General features: G+C 35.2%; 2 protein-coding genes across 2 annotated transcripts; both read right to left on the minus strand.

Moving 5' to 3' along the window:
• Positions 1-3,596: 3,596 nt before the first annotated feature.
• On the minus strand, positions 3,597-6,653 carry LOC148585213 (ankyrin repeat-containing protein BDA1-like). Its single transcript, XM_088516376.1, has 2 exons — positions 6,075-6,653; positions 3,597-4,367 (listed from the first exon to the last, which is right to left on the minus strand). The coding sequence occupies exons 1-2, from the start codon at positions 6,651-6,653 to the stop codon at positions 3,597-3,599; spliced, it is 1,350 nt and encodes a 449-aa protein (XP_088372502.1).
• A 2,147-nt stretch (positions 6,654-8,800) lies between these two features.
• LOC148585214 (uncharacterized) lies at positions 8,801-12,338 on the minus strand. Its single transcript, XM_088516998.1, has 3 exons — positions 11,751-12,338; positions 9,476-9,947; positions 8,801-9,412 (listed from the first exon to the last, which is right to left on the minus strand). The coding sequence occupies exons 1-3, from the start codon at positions 12,324-12,326 to the stop codon at positions 9,000-9,002; spliced, it is 1,461 nt and encodes a 486-aa protein (XP_088373124.1). The 5' UTR covers positions 12,327-12,338; the 3' UTR covers positions 8,801-8,999.
• Between the last annotated feature and the right edge of the window lie 2,715 nt (positions 12,339-15,053).

Below are 15,053 nucleotides of genomic sequence, written 5' to 3' on the forward strand. Positions count from 1 at the left end.
ACATGTATACACTCTTCACACAAAAAGAGTAACAACAAAAAAAATTGCAAAGCATAAACTAGAAAGCAAAAAAAAAAAAAAAAATGCAAAGAAAAGAAAAATAACATGCTCTAGGATTTTCAAAAATAAGCAAAACAACCATTCCTAGACATGTTATTTACTCACATAAATTTAGGTGAGATCACTACCACTTCCCCTCAATGGGTGAATGGTATAATCCTTCATCACCCAAACCTTCTTAAAAGAAGGTGTAGAGAGATGAACATTTTCAATTTTGTCTAATCTAAACAAACCTCTCATCATCATTGTGCATAACCCCAAAGGTTCTTTCTTAGAAACAGAAATTTTATTTTTATGCGCATGAGGTTTCAATTTAAAACAGTTGGGTCGAATGTGACCAACTTTTCCACAATGATGACAAGTAGGGATAAACCTTTTAGGAGGTAGATTCCTAAGAGGATGAACGACTCTATACTTGGGGTAAGATACACAAGGTTCAATATGAATTTTCTTAACTTTCTTACCTTGTGAGGACGAGGCGCTGCTGTTTTTCTTTTAACCAAAGAGTCTTCTACTTTTTCTGATTTAACAAATATTATCTCAAAAGTAGAATCATTGTTAGAAGACAAAACAACATGACAATCAAAACTTAACTCAGATTTATCACAATCAAAATTCTGAGTATGCAACATATTCTCAAGAGAATTGCTAGAGAATTTTTTCAATTGAGTTTCTGACTTTTTTTAATTTATTCTCTAACAAATCAACTTTAGAACCCAAAACAAGATTTTTAGATTTTAAAGATTCAATTAAAGCATGTGATTCAGACAATTTAGTAACAATAGATTCGTTCATATGTTCAAGATCTTGAAAATCCTCCAAACAATTTGTGTGTTGATGTCTCAAAAGAGTGAATTTTTCTAACAAATTGTTGAAGGAGTTTATAAGATCATATTCCCCTTGAGAAGTATTTATAGCAAACAGGAGTCAACAGATCTCACTCAGGAATTTAATCCAAACAGAGTGAACCCACTCTGATACCAATTGAAAAACTCTAAACAGATATTTATCAAATATTTATGCGGAATTATGCGGAATTAACAAATATTTATCAAAGCAAACAATCGCCAAAATATAAACAATCATACACAAGGATTTTGAAGACGAAGAGGAAACCTTTTAGAAACCGATCTAAAAGTAAAACTTCTCCAGGGCAGCCAAACTCAGGAAATCACTATCAAATGATTATCTAGAAATTACAGACACTAAAAACACTTACAACCCTTTGCAAGACCTTGGCTCTGTAAGATCGACAAGCCTACAACTTGTCTTCTTGCTCACAATCTTCTTCAATGTGATTCTCCTTTACCGGACTCTTCCGATAGACTTCTCAACCGTAGATTTATCAAAGGAATAACTAAAAATCTAAGAGATTTAATTTAATGCTCACCACATATGATCTCTCTTAGCACAGCCTCTGACGAACTCTCTGGGGGCGAAAATTCGTGTCTCTCTCTTTTATAATGATGTATATATATATATATATATATATATATATATATATATCAGTACATCAAACCCTACACTTGGGCCCACTAAAAACACATTTTTGGGCATAATAGGTACGGGGTGTCTAGACAGGTTAATGGGTTGTCTGGACAGGGCCTTGCGGAGCAAAAATATACTTGCTGAAAAGCCTATCTGGACAACCTAGCACCGTGTCCGGACATGGCCTACAGTGGGGAGAAAACAACATTTTGAAAATGTTGTTCAGCCTTGATCAACAACTCCGATCGATGGGCGTTTGTGGTCCGATTGAGATGAAATTTTGCAAGGACATTCATGACACATGAATCTACATTATGGACGGTGGAGATTTGATTCTGAGCATTCTATATTAGTGTTTGAGCCTATGAACAGTAACATCTGCATTTTTGAACTGAATTAAGCCAACACAAGAACTAACATCGACCATTCGGGTTGTTGATATTTTAACATGGGATGATGAGAACATAGATTCTTATGAGAGAGAATTGATTTATTATTAATGGTTAGCAACGTCGATAAACAATAAAAGAGCTAGGTCTCTTTTAATGTCCCCTTGTTGGGGCTTGTTTGGATTGGGCCCTAGTCATTTAATTAATAAAAATGAGAGGCAAGCCCAATACTTTTTTTTTTTTTTTTCTAAGCAAATATGGGAAAACAGGGAAGGGGAAAAACATCACCGGGCTAGGCGACCCAACAATAAGTCCAAAAACGTTCTCATCAAAGAAGGTAAACAAAAAATAAAAGGGAATGCATCAAATAAATGACACGGACCTATCGTTTCTTGGTACAACCACGAAGCCTGGCCACCAAAATAGCTGGTTTGTAAAGGTACACCATAAATGGTGCAACCCTGAGAATTGTTGCAGCACACTCGAAAGATAACCACAACAACAAAGAAACCGCTGATGAGGAACGATTCAAAGCCTATAGAAGAAATATCCAGCACAGATACACAAGAGAACAGTACATACAAAAAAGAAAACAAGACAAAAAGTAGGGAAAATCTAAGACCCAAAAACAGCAGCATCAAAAGCGGAGGTAGAGGCGTGGATGTACTCCGAGAGGCGGGTCCGGGGCCAATGATGATGGAGGAAGGCTGAAACCGAGGGATTGGAGGTGGAGGATGGGCTGATGGTACTTCTGGACAAAGATAAGACTTCTGAAAAGGCAGATAGGACCTCCGTGGAGGAAAGAAAGGTAGCAGAAAAAAGGAAAGGAAAAGTAAGGGAGAAGGGATGGAAGAAGGGAGCCATAACTCCCTCTTCCATAGGCTGTCGGTAGAAAGGAAAAGTTTTCTTCAGGAGAGAGGAGAGAACGTTTGAGAGAGGGGATTGATAAGATTTTTGAAATAAGCCCAATACATTTTAATCTTAAAGGTTAACGGCTAGTGGGGCAACATGGCTTATACTAATGATGGATGCACGAATTCCCGCGGTAAGAAGCAAGAGGATCTATATGGCATCCCACATCGTCTGAGTATAAAGATGGAGATGTGCTTATATGTATACTTACACCCGTAATGACAACAACACTTTTTAAAGCCGTGATGGTCATGAACTCTGCAGTTAAACTAATGTGCTTCTGCGAGAGTAGTACCAGTGACAAGATATTCAATGTTGATGCTATGCATATGTGGGCATTAGGGGGTCTTTTCCACTATTAATTCTCACCGAAGAAAGAAAATGACAAGTGATGAGTCTTTTATGATTTTGGTATTGATATCGATGGTGTTTGGATTGAAAATTGAAACAAAACATTTAAATTGAGGGATAAAATTGAGAATTTTTTTGAATTGTTATACTTTGGTCCTAAATCAGAAATTTCACGTTGAGTTGCACCTGTGACCAAATTCTTAAAAGAAAGAGAAATAGCATTTGACTGTAAAATATAAAGGTGAAGATAGGAAGCATCAGAACTATTACATACCGCAGCTTAGAATTTATTCTATTAACAATATGAAATTTCTACATCACATTAAAGCACACATACTAAAACTCAAGGACCATTTTCTTCAACTTCAAAAACTCCCAACTAACAAACTTAATTCATTAGATTCTTCTACTTCTATTTCTAATTTCTTTGGACCATCTCTTGACCAACCAGTAGCTAAAGCGAACCAAGTCCATCAAGACGATTATTCCTATTGTTATCATCGCCCAATGTGAAGAATTTATACTAGTAGGTCCAATCAAGAAAAGGCCGCAAAGATAACCTGCAGCCATGCAACGCACAGCGATCCCCAACAATGCTTTGAGCGGAAACTCATCAATAACCAAAACAATCACTGCAAGCGATGCAAAAAATCCAATAGAGTTGGGAACCATGAACGGAATGAACTCTTGTAAACGGTTTGCAATAATAGCACTTGTATAATCGTCGCCCTTATCAATGCCATTGGGGGGAGATAGTATGGCTTGGTAGGTTATAGTTGCGATAAGAACAGCCACAACGAGCAAAGCATTTTGAGTTTGTGGTGGTGACTTTTTCACTTCTTTTGCTAATGTTTTCCAAAATCTCCAAGGGTTCAAAAGTGAAATCTCATGTAATAAGAACTGCCAGAGAGTTTGGGGAGGCGGTGCCGCCATCACGAAGATCTGCCTGTGATGAACATGAGCAGTGTCAATGTGTTCAAGTTCGGACGCTCTTAAGGCTCCTGCTCGTAGAAGCAAATCCCTGACCATGTAATCAGTGGGTTCACCCATCATCATTTGCTGTATGATATCGGACACATCCAAAGCAGTTAAGCCACTCTTGTTGGTCACATTCACATCGACTGCTTTTTGTTGGCTACCATCACCACCACATAGCAATTTAACGGTCTGTAACAGATAGCATAGATGGTGAAGGCATTGAAGTATATAACAAGGCATGAATTAAATTTTGGGTTAAATACCTTATTCACCATTGAGGTTTCACAACTTTATTTTTTAACCTCTAGGGCTTACTTTTGATTACAAGAGATCCCTGTGGTTTGCCTAAAGACCGAGATGGTTCTTCCATCCATCTATCGTTAGTAGACTTAATGAAAATTCACGTCACTGACTTAGGGACCAATTACATTTCGACACTTGTCCTAATTGCCAAATCATCAAATATGACTGAATTTACACCATTGCCACATAATAAAACTAAAGTTTTTAGCTCAATACTGATCCCAATTAAAGGTTTTGTTTTGTTCTCTGAAAAATATTGAAAACACTTTCAAGAATCATTTTAAGCACTTTCTGAGATCCAAACCAAGCCCAAAACTGAATCATTCTCTTGTAGCTGAAAATTCAACCTCAATCTTAAACCCACCTCGTAAATTAAATGAAAGGTTCGAAATTTATACGGTTCCAAATGTGTTACTGGATATAGACTGATGCAATCTTTGGTTCATGGCCGGGGGTTGGGGAAGAAGGCAGATTCACCGGAGATTGGGGTTGGGGAAGAATGGGTTTGGGTTTTTTTTTTTTAATCAAAGGTATTTGGGGTAAAAAAAAAATTTATTACGTGGCAAGAGTGTAAATCCAGTATTTGATGATTTGGCAATTAGGACACGTGTTGAAATATAATTGGATTTCCGTTATGTCTACTAACGAAAGATGGATGGAAGGACCATCTCGGTCATTAGACAAACTACAGGGACCTCCTGTGATTAAAAGTAAAATTGTGAAACTCCAGGGGTGGATAAGGTATTTAACCCTTAAATTTTATATAAAGAAATTTTATAATCGAATGGAAAATGAAATTTAATAGCGGAATAAAAGAAAATAAACACAAAGGAGAAGAGAGAGAAACACTTAAGAATTGCTTAGTTCAGTCTATAACTTACATCCACGTGTTAAAAGCCTTTAGGACTACATTGTACTTTTATTTCTTGATGATGTTTACAATACCAGTTAGCCCTATTTATCAGGAAAAGGTGGTAGTAAAAAAAATATATATATAAATAATGTAATCAAATAACAAAGATTTGATAATCAATCACAATTACGTGGACATAAATTTGAAAAACTTCAATTATCACCCATGATCTTTCATCACTTTTGAAATTATACTTATTCATACCCCTTACACTTTAAAAAATGTCAATTTAGTGTTTCAATTTTTCAATTTTTTTCAATTTCAACCATTCAATAGTATTTTCTATTAAATCCGGTCAAAATTTCTAAAATACTCCTTTTAAGAAAAAAAAAAAAAAAAAAAGTTGTTTCTAACATTCAGGCGTGGGTATTTTTGCAAATTCCGTTAAATCCTGATCAACTCCTAAATTCTTGCAATTTTTTTTTTCTTTCTTTCTTTCCTAGAAAGGAGGAGTATTTTGAAAGTCTAGTCCCGAATATATATCAATCCAAATTGGTAAATAAATGGTCAAATGACTAAAAAGGTAAAGAGCCGTACTGGTTTCAGAATGTTCCATATAGACATAGCAAAATGGTATATATATATATATCCTTCAAGAATAGAGAAACTTTCACACTCGTTATTTGAATGCCAAGAAAGAGGAAAAGTATCTTGAAGTGGTTAATTCGGCCATTAATTACCTGAATCTGCAGCTTCCTAGCAACTGCAAGGTGTAAAACAGTGTTGCCATCTTCATCCCCAGCACTCAGAATTTCCTGCATGTTAAGCTGCTTCAGTATATCAAACATGGCTTCAAAGGCCTCAAACTGGTTATACTTCACGGCTACGTGAAGCGCAGTCTCGCCTCTTAAAGTAACTTCTCCGATACAGTCGGGGAAAAAGCCAACTAATTCCCTAATGACTTGAACCCTCCCAGCTACAGCTGCACAATGAAGAGAAGTCCTTCCATCGCTGCTCTTGAGAAGGGCAAGCTCACGCCTAAACTTCAATAGCTCTCTTACTGTTTCCACAAACCCATTTGCGGAGGCTAAGTGTATTGCGCTAAACCCATCCTTGTCTAATCTGGTGGCAAAATCTGGTTTAAGCTTCTGTAGCTCCCTCACAAACTCTGTCTGCCCACTCATGGCTGCAATGTGTAGGACAGTCTCAGGGTACACTGCCACTGAACCTCTGTCAAGTGCGAGGGGGTCTTCTTGAAGTAATTTCTGCAGTTCAATGGCGTTTCCATTAAGTGCTGCCTCCACCAACCTGGGATCCATTTTTTTTTTAATGGAAATTAACAACAAGCCCACTCAGAAAAAAAGAAGCCCTGAATGGGGAAAAGAGAAAAGATGTTCTCTATTTTATAGCCAAAAAAATGCACAAATCCGGCATTGACGTGAAACTGAAGGGACCATTCATACCATATCTGGATATAATTAATTAATCAAAAGGTAAAGTAGGAAAAGAGAAAAAGAAACAATAATGATCAAGTGAGGATATGATTCCCGAATGCAAGAAACACATTGGTATCCGTATCACTTCATAAATTTTAATTAGACCTCAAATTTATCTTCTTTTATGGGTTGAACCCCTTAAAAAATCTCTTTATATATATATATATGCAGCACTAATTATTCTAATTCATGTAAAATTCTGATTCTACATCCATACGTGGTTTAATGCAGTTCTAATATTGACAATTCCTGCGGGGTTTTCACTCGGCCGCTGTAGCACTAATTATTCTAATTCATCAATTTAATGACAAATCGTCGAGTGAGATACACGTGATCCTATACAGTCGCCATCCCAAATCTCTCTCTATATAATCACTCTTTGGTGGAGCTCGAATAAATTCTTAGCTTGAGACATGTTGTTGGGCCTTTTTCTAAAGGATCGTGTTGGACAAGGACATGCTATATATGCTCATTTGTCATGATATAACTGACGTCTTGTTTGGCCCGTAAAAAGCAAAACCATGCTGCTGTGTGGCCCTTAGTCGATAAATCAGCAACTAATTATTGATCAAGTAGAGATATACTTAATCCGATGGTCCTTATTGACAACCTTCTCACCGATAAAAAGATAATCAACTTCTATATGCTTTGCTTTGTAATAGCATGAAACACTAGGTTAGATGCCAATTAATGTTATATCCCCAACATTATTGATCACACCAAACAATAGGTGGAGATGATAGAGGACCAGGCAATTCCCCAAAAAAGCATGCGGAACCAACACAACTCAGCAATTGCAAGAGCCACAAAAACCACTAATTAAGGAAATTGCCCAAGAAAACACCATAGCCACTAGCAGAACGTACGTGTATCATCCGGATTCCAGCCAATTAGTTGGACATCATATTAGCCCAAAAGTTTAAGCTAATAACCATTATTAGCAATGATTTTACTGTCGCCGCTAATAATATATATATGGATGCTAATTAATTAATGAGCTAAATATATGCTTATAGTGGTCTATTATAGTATATTAACTGTTATTTTTCTTTACACTTTCTCAATGCAGTACTCAAGACTCACAAGTGTATTCACAACACTATGTCAAAATAATAAAAGGCAAAGAGTAATTAAGTCAGATGTAATAATTTGTAATCAATTATCCCTTTGATCGAGGTACTCGATCAGCACATGCATGTTTAGCTGTTGTTCAATGAATATATGAGGGAATGTGCATATATATGCTGACATAATTGATTCACAAAGTAAGCAATATATATATAATATGAATGCTTCATCAATCGATATCCCATACAATGATTTACATAATACGTACATGTAGAAAATGTGGAAAGAGGGAGTGGATAAAGGAGAGAGAGGATGTTATCTAGTGGTTGCGAAACATGAACAATTTTTTCCCGGTGCAATGTTGTGGGACTAATCTCTCTTCTCTCTTTAGTATTGATTCTTTGCTTGGGTATTCTTTTGAATCTCTCTCTCTTTTATTCAACAAGGGGAAAACAGAAAAATGAAATTACACATGAGGTGGCCGGTCTTTCCCATTATTAATTCTTACGAAAGAAATTAAGAAAAAGAATGAGTGATGGGTCTTTTATGCTTGCTTTGATTTTGGTATTGATATGTGTGGTGTTTGGATTAAAAATTGATAATCTAAATAATTTGAGGGGTATGATAAAATTGAGATATTTTTTATTTGTTAAATTTGGAGTCTAAATCAGAATTTTCACGTTGAGTTACAACTATGACCAAATTCTTATAAGAAAGAGAAATAGCATTTGACTTCAAAATATAAAGGTCAAGATAGAAAGCATCAGAATTACATTACATGCCGTAGTTTAGAGTTTATTCTATTAAGAATTAATAGACAATTTATACATCACATTCAAGCACATCATACTAAAAGTCAAGGACTACCATTAATTTTCTTCAAGTTCAGATACTATTTCAAAGTAAAAGACTATCACTTATATATCTACCGTTGAAGTCTATAACCTTTGTACATATAATAAAGCTCAAATAACTACATTTAATTTTTATTTATATGTTTACAATACAACAAGCTGCTATTTATAGCTAGGAGAATTACGGTAGATAAGAATAATATAAATAGACTTGAACTACGACTCAAATAAGTGATAGAATTCATCTTCAACTATGACCAGATGATGGGTAACTTTCTTTGAACCATTTCTTGACTAGATAGCTCAAGTTACATTTTGTTGTTGCGAAAGACTCATTTGCTTGTCGGGACGGTCTAGTTTCTTTGAACCATCTCTTGACTAACCAATAGGTCAAGCGAAGTAAGTCGATCAAGACGATTATTGCTATTATTATCTTGGCTAAGGTGGAAGCATTTTTACCAGTATACGACGTCGGAGGTCCAATCAACAAAAGCCCGCAAATATAACTTGCACCCATGCAACGCACAGCGATCCCTAGCAATGCTTTGAGTGGAAACTCATGATCCATAGCCAAAATAATCACCGTAAGCGATACAAAAAATCCAATAGTGTTGGGAACCATGAATGGAAGGAAGTCCAGGAGTTTACTGTATAAGTTGCCTTCATAAGGGACTCGTGAAATGTATCCATAATTGTACCGTGAAATATTGCCTTCTGGATTGCCTTTTGAATCGTCGTCTTTGCTAGAAACGCCAAGGGGAGGACTTAATATGGCTTGATAGGTCATAGTTGCAATAAGTACAGCCACAACCAGCAAAGCATTTTGAGTTTGTGGTGGTGAATTTTTCACTTCCTCTGCTAACGTTTTCAAAAATGTCAAAGGGTTCAGAAGTTTAATGTGAGATAATAAGAACTGACTGAGAGTCTGGGGAGTACTAGTCTCGGGAGGCAGTTGTGTCACTGGGATCTGCCTGTGAAGAAATACTAGAGCTGGTTCAACGTGTTGAACCTCTGACGCTCTCAAGGCTTTTGCACGCAGAAGCAAATCCCTGAGCATCAAATCAGTGGGTTCACCCACCATTTGGTGTATCACATCAGACACATCCAAAGCAGTGATGCCACTCTTGTTGGTCAGATTCACAAGGACTGGTGCTTTTAGTTGGCTACCATCACTACCAAGTAGCAATTCCACAACCTGTAAGAGCACTCACAAAATTCGAAGATGTTGGATCAACAGAGTTTACTGGGTCATGATAAATGTGAGAAGATTGAAGAGTTAATGTTGTTTATGCATGAATGTTAAGGATTTTGCTGTTGGAGGATTGAATTGCTTGCATGAATATTTAATTTAGAATAAGTATGATTGCTATGAGACTATTATAATGTTACGAACCTAAAGATTAATTAAATCCGTAATAGGATAAATTTGAGTAGGTTGTTTGAGAGAATCAGGATCTCTTGTCAAACACTAAGCGTTCTATTTATGAGATTGTTTTTTATACTGTAATTGCTAGGATTTTATCTTGTCAATATAAGTCAAAAAGACCGAACCATGTAAATATTTTATTTCTATTCTTTTTCCCACTCTCATTATTGTGTATATTTTCCTTTGTTTCTTTAACTTCTTTTACGTACTATTATAGTTTTCTTTAGAAACCAGCTGCAAAAAACTACGAACAAAACTAGTCGATCTACTTCAAGGCCATATATATCTGTAATGCTCCAAATCCGACATAAATCTTCATTAATTCTCAGGAGTCCTTTCAAATCTAACTTAGGCCAAAACTCTGGATTTGTCTTCCCATAGAATTTATCCAGTGAAAAAAAATATGGTTATATTGTATTCAGAATACCCATTTTTTTATTAATAAAATAGTATAACGTTTTTTTAGTGAACATAGTTAACTTATTTTACAAAATTCTTGTCGTTTAAACAGTAAAAGACAAGAATATTGTGATAAAAATGTTAATATTGTTTAAATGATGTATACTTTTTCGTTGTTTAAATTTAAGTATAAAGGAATTGAACTGTTAAAGATGTAAACCGATTTACTTCGTATTAGTATTAAACGACGACAATTCTCATTGGTTCTTGTTTAAGAACGATAAATTTTTTTCCCGACCCTCAACATCACGACCATTGACAAACGATCGACTTGAATTGATTTGCGTTTTTTTTTTTTTTTTTTTTTTTTTTTGACTGTTTACCTCGTATAAAAAATCACTATTTTTTTTTTTTTTTTTGTGAAAACAAGGATAAGATGTGAACCATTCAAATTTGATCATATAATTGTTGAAGTTGATAATTCTTCCTTCGATGACTGTAGAGCTGCTGTGTTGATATGGACTGTTTGTATAAATAATACTTAACAAAGACAGGTTATGAATAAGCTACCAATCATTTTAATCCAGTACATCAATCTTTAATATATTATCCTCCGTTGCTGATGAAGGCTTTTGAGCTGATGAGGTTGTTTGTCTTTAAGTTCATCAGAAACTGTTAAAGATCAGATCGAATCTGAAGTTTCTGTGCGTTCCCTGGTCTTTGTGTTTTTTTTTTTTTTTTTTTTTTTAAGAAAATGGCAAGAGGAATGACTAACTATAGCTAGTTTACTTGGACATGACCATGGAACACCTATCCCTAGAGAATTGCTAATGAAGAGCTTAAACGTTAAGAACCATGCATGGTGTTTTTTTAAGACTAATTAAGTCATAAATTGACCAAACCCCACAAAAACAATACTAATTAAGTTTGTGTAAGTGATTCTCCGGTGTGTAGAGTTAAACTCGATCGCGTCCTAACAAATGTCCAACCGAATGAAATTTTTTTTTTTAAGACCACCGAACCACCGCCACTGACATAGTGTTTCTTTTGGCCTTTAGTTGTTGCTGCTTTCTGCCGTCGTTATTTAGAATGCAAAAAGAGAGGAAAAGATTGTGGAAATATTTATGAAAAGCAACATGGAGTACTGTAAGAGTGAAAGATGGCATAATTTACCTGACGCTGCTTCCTAGCAATTGCAAGGTGTAAGACAGTGTTGCCATCTTCATCCCCCGCATTCAGAATATCCTTTATGTTTATCTGCTTGGATAGATCAACCATGGCTTTGAAGACATCAAATTGGTTATACTTCACAGCGAGGTGAAATGCAGTCTCGCTTTTTAGAGTCACCTCACGTATACTGTCCGGACGAAAGCCGACCAATTCCTTAAGGACTTGAACCCTCCCAGTTACAGCTGCACAATGAAGACAAGTCCTTCCATCGCTGCTCTTGAAAACGGCAAGCTCACGGCTAAACTTCAATAGCTCTCTCACTGTTTCCACAAACCCATTTGCAGAGGCTATGTGTATTGCGGTAAACCCGTCCTTGTCCAATCTGGTGGCAAAATCTGGTTTAAGCTTCAGTAGCTCCCTCACAAACTCTGTTCGCCCACGCATGGCTGCAATGTGTAGGGCAGTTTCAGGGTACATGGCTACTAAACTTCTATCCAATAAGTGGTAGTCTTCTTCAAGTAATCTTTTCAGTTCAATAACGTTTCCATTAAGTGCTACCTCCACCAACCTGGGATCCATCCCTTTAATGAAATCAACATTCAACAAGCTTCAAACGAAGAAGCTAAAAAATAAAGCACAAGAATGGGCATGAGAAAAACTACTCCAAGACCTTGACTTTTAAAGTTATGGGAATAGTGTAGCAGCTCAATTATTAGAAGGCGGCCCCCGATATTATCTATTATTGATCGATCAATAATAGATAATACATAATAATAAAGGTTTATCCTATATATATATATATATATATATATATGAAAAAAAGGTACATATACCTTATTAAACTACAGAAAATTGTCGATCTCTCTTTAAAAAGAAAACTCTATATTATGTAAGCGAAAGCTGCTACAAACTAAGCGACCATTTGTACTCCGTATGTGGCTTTCATTTGTTGAAAAAATGATACATGAAGAGAGAGAAAATAACACTAGGATTTATGAGTGGTTTGGTGTTAGACACATATGTCTACCACTCTGAATAGCCCTAAGAATTACATTATACTCATTAACTTTTTTTTTTTTTTTTAACCTACAATACAAAGGTCTCTATTTATAGGGTTGTAAGTATATTAATTAAATCTCATTGATTTGATTACAATCCCAATAGTTTATTACAATCGGCCCTTAAATAGAGAATATTTGATATCAAACTAATAATCATTAATTATACAAAATGTTAAAGTGTTGATTACGTGATTAAATTTATTTTTTTATTTATTAATTTTTAAGTTTTTGGGACAAGTTGTGAACTAGAGCTAAAGATCCTTAATTCAAACATAAACTTCGTTATTTACTCTATATTTCAATTAACTATTTTGCGTGTTGAGCCTTACTTAGTTGAGTTTGAGTCCGAATAATTCTTGAAGTCACTTTTGTTTTATCTAGTGTCACTCTAAGAATGAAGTGACTTTCAAAATCACTAGTTGATCAAAATTCAATAATGATTAATTACAAGCCTAATTGTGATTTTAAAAATCATATTATTGTCGGAGTGACAAAAAAAAAATTTAACATTACTCGTTTGAGTCCACAAGAAATAATATTATAATATTATTTAAATTTTTGAGGTAAATAATAATTTAGTACAGAAAATGAAAAAGGAAAAGAGAAACAGAAACATTGAAGTGAGGATAAATATGACGACTCTCAAAATGCAAGAAGCACGTCGCTTATATATTCAAGCTCATTTATTCTTGTCATTTATGGTGAGGAGTGCGGAACATCGCATCATTTGTCCTGCACACTGGATCCCGCGCGTGAACGATTGAGAATATCTGACTGAAATATGAGAATTTACTTGGGGATGAATATAAAATTAATTTTGTAACATAAATTATAAATTGCTCTTTATGCTATAAAAAATAATTCAAATGTTTTTTTTAGGAAGGCCAAAATAATAATTTAGTTCTTACAGTCAAATTTTATCAAAATACTTAATAAATTTTGTTGGTATGCAGAATCAGAATCAATAAAATTATAACAGGGGTCACTCTTAATAAAAATATATATATATAAAAATAAATAAATAAATAAAAGAGGTATGTATTACTGTAGGAGTAATGATATAAGGAGGATTAGAGTCCTCTCAAATGTGATGTGGCTTTTAAAATCACAAATAGGGTGAAATTTAATAATGACCATCAATAGTGATTTTAAAAGTCATATCATTTAAAAAAAAAAAAAAAAATTCTAAGAGAATTATAGTCATCCTTATATCATTATTCTTATTGTAGCATTGCCCCTAGAAAACCGAAATTTTTTGTTCCAAGTACCATTGAAAACCTCTCTATTAGGCTCAAATTGCTTGCTAACACCTTCAATTTTTAGGGATGAGATCCCCTGCAACTAGGATCATTCCTCTTATTTTTGCCCTCTTTTTAGGCAGGAGTATGTGAGAAGAGTGTTTGATTTTTTTTTATTTTTTTTTAATTTTTTTATTATTATTTTTTTAAAGGGTATTCTTTCATCTTCATTCCATAATTAATAATAGATCCAGAGCGTAAAGGTCTTACAGAGAAAATATAGCCAAAAGCTATGAAAAATACAACATTGTAGATACACTGAAAATCTAACAATCAAAAACGTATCTACATCATTCGATCCAACCTATGTGCACACTTAATTTAAGGGACAGATCTGCTCTAGGCAGACTAGATATGAATACATGGGTAGACCTTATCCCTAAAGAAATAAGCTTTATTGACCCGGCCGTGAGACAAACCCCTCACACCGAAACTATCCCTTCTCATCTCAAAGGCCAAGATAACTCAACAAAACAAAGAAAACCAGCATCAATGGCAAGATCCAGTCGAGGAAACCCGGCACATGAGATCCACACAATCCACACTCCGGCTTGCATGAACCACATCCGGCACGTGCCAAAAAGAAGAGAGAAAAAGTCTAGTGCCTACTGGGCATATTGGCACTGGGGAGAAGCGTGTAGTGGCACATTCGGGCTTAAGTCAGCAGCAAAAGAGTAGATCGGCAACACAAGAGCCGATCTAAGTTTCCCAGCAAAATATCGACAAAACCCAAGAGTAAGGAAAAGCCAAAAGACGAGGTGGAAGGGATAATTGCTGTTGTTGCTGAATTTGGACGCTGCTGTTGTTTTTTCTATATCTTTGCAAAGCTGAACATAGCAAAGGAGCTTAAACAAGTCCTTTTTTTCTTTCTTTTTTCTTTTTTTTCTCATAAAAGGACTTTAAGGCTTTGTTTTGAAAATGTGATTTTTAAAAATGCAATTAAGCGT

This window comes from Corylus avellana, chromosome 5 (assembly GCF_965113065.1).
Source record: "Corylus avellana chromosome 5, dhCorAvel1.hap1.2, whole genome shotgun sequence".
Lineage (NCBI taxonomy): Eukaryota > Viridiplantae > Streptophyta > Magnoliopsida > Fagales > Betulaceae > Corylus > Corylus avellana.

What these genes read in the sequence shown, in the direction of transcription:
- LOC148585213 (XM_088516376.1), bottom strand. Translation starts at nt 6,653, where the DNA reads ATGGATCCCAGGTTGGTGGAGGCAGCACTTAATGGAAACGCCATTGAA. An exon ending in CTAGGAAGCTGCAGATTCAG is followed by an intron (nt 4,368 to 6,074) that starts GTAATTAATGGC and finishes TATCTGTTACAG; the next exon opens with ACCGTTAAATTGCTATGTGG.
- LOC148585214 (XM_088516998.1), bottom strand. Translation starts at nt 12,326, where the DNA reads ATGGATCCCAGGTTGGTGGAGGTAGCACTTAATGGAAACGTTATTGAA. An exon ending in TTGCTAGGAAGCAGCGTCAG is followed by an intron (nt 9,948 to 11,750) that starts GTAAATTATGCC and finishes GTGCTCTTACAG; the next exon opens with GTTGTGGAATTGCTACTTGG. An exon ending in CAAAGACGACGATTCAAAAG is followed by an intron (nt 9,413 to 9,475) that starts GCAATCCAGAAG and finishes TCCCTTATGAAG; the next exon opens with GCAACTTATACAGTAAACTC.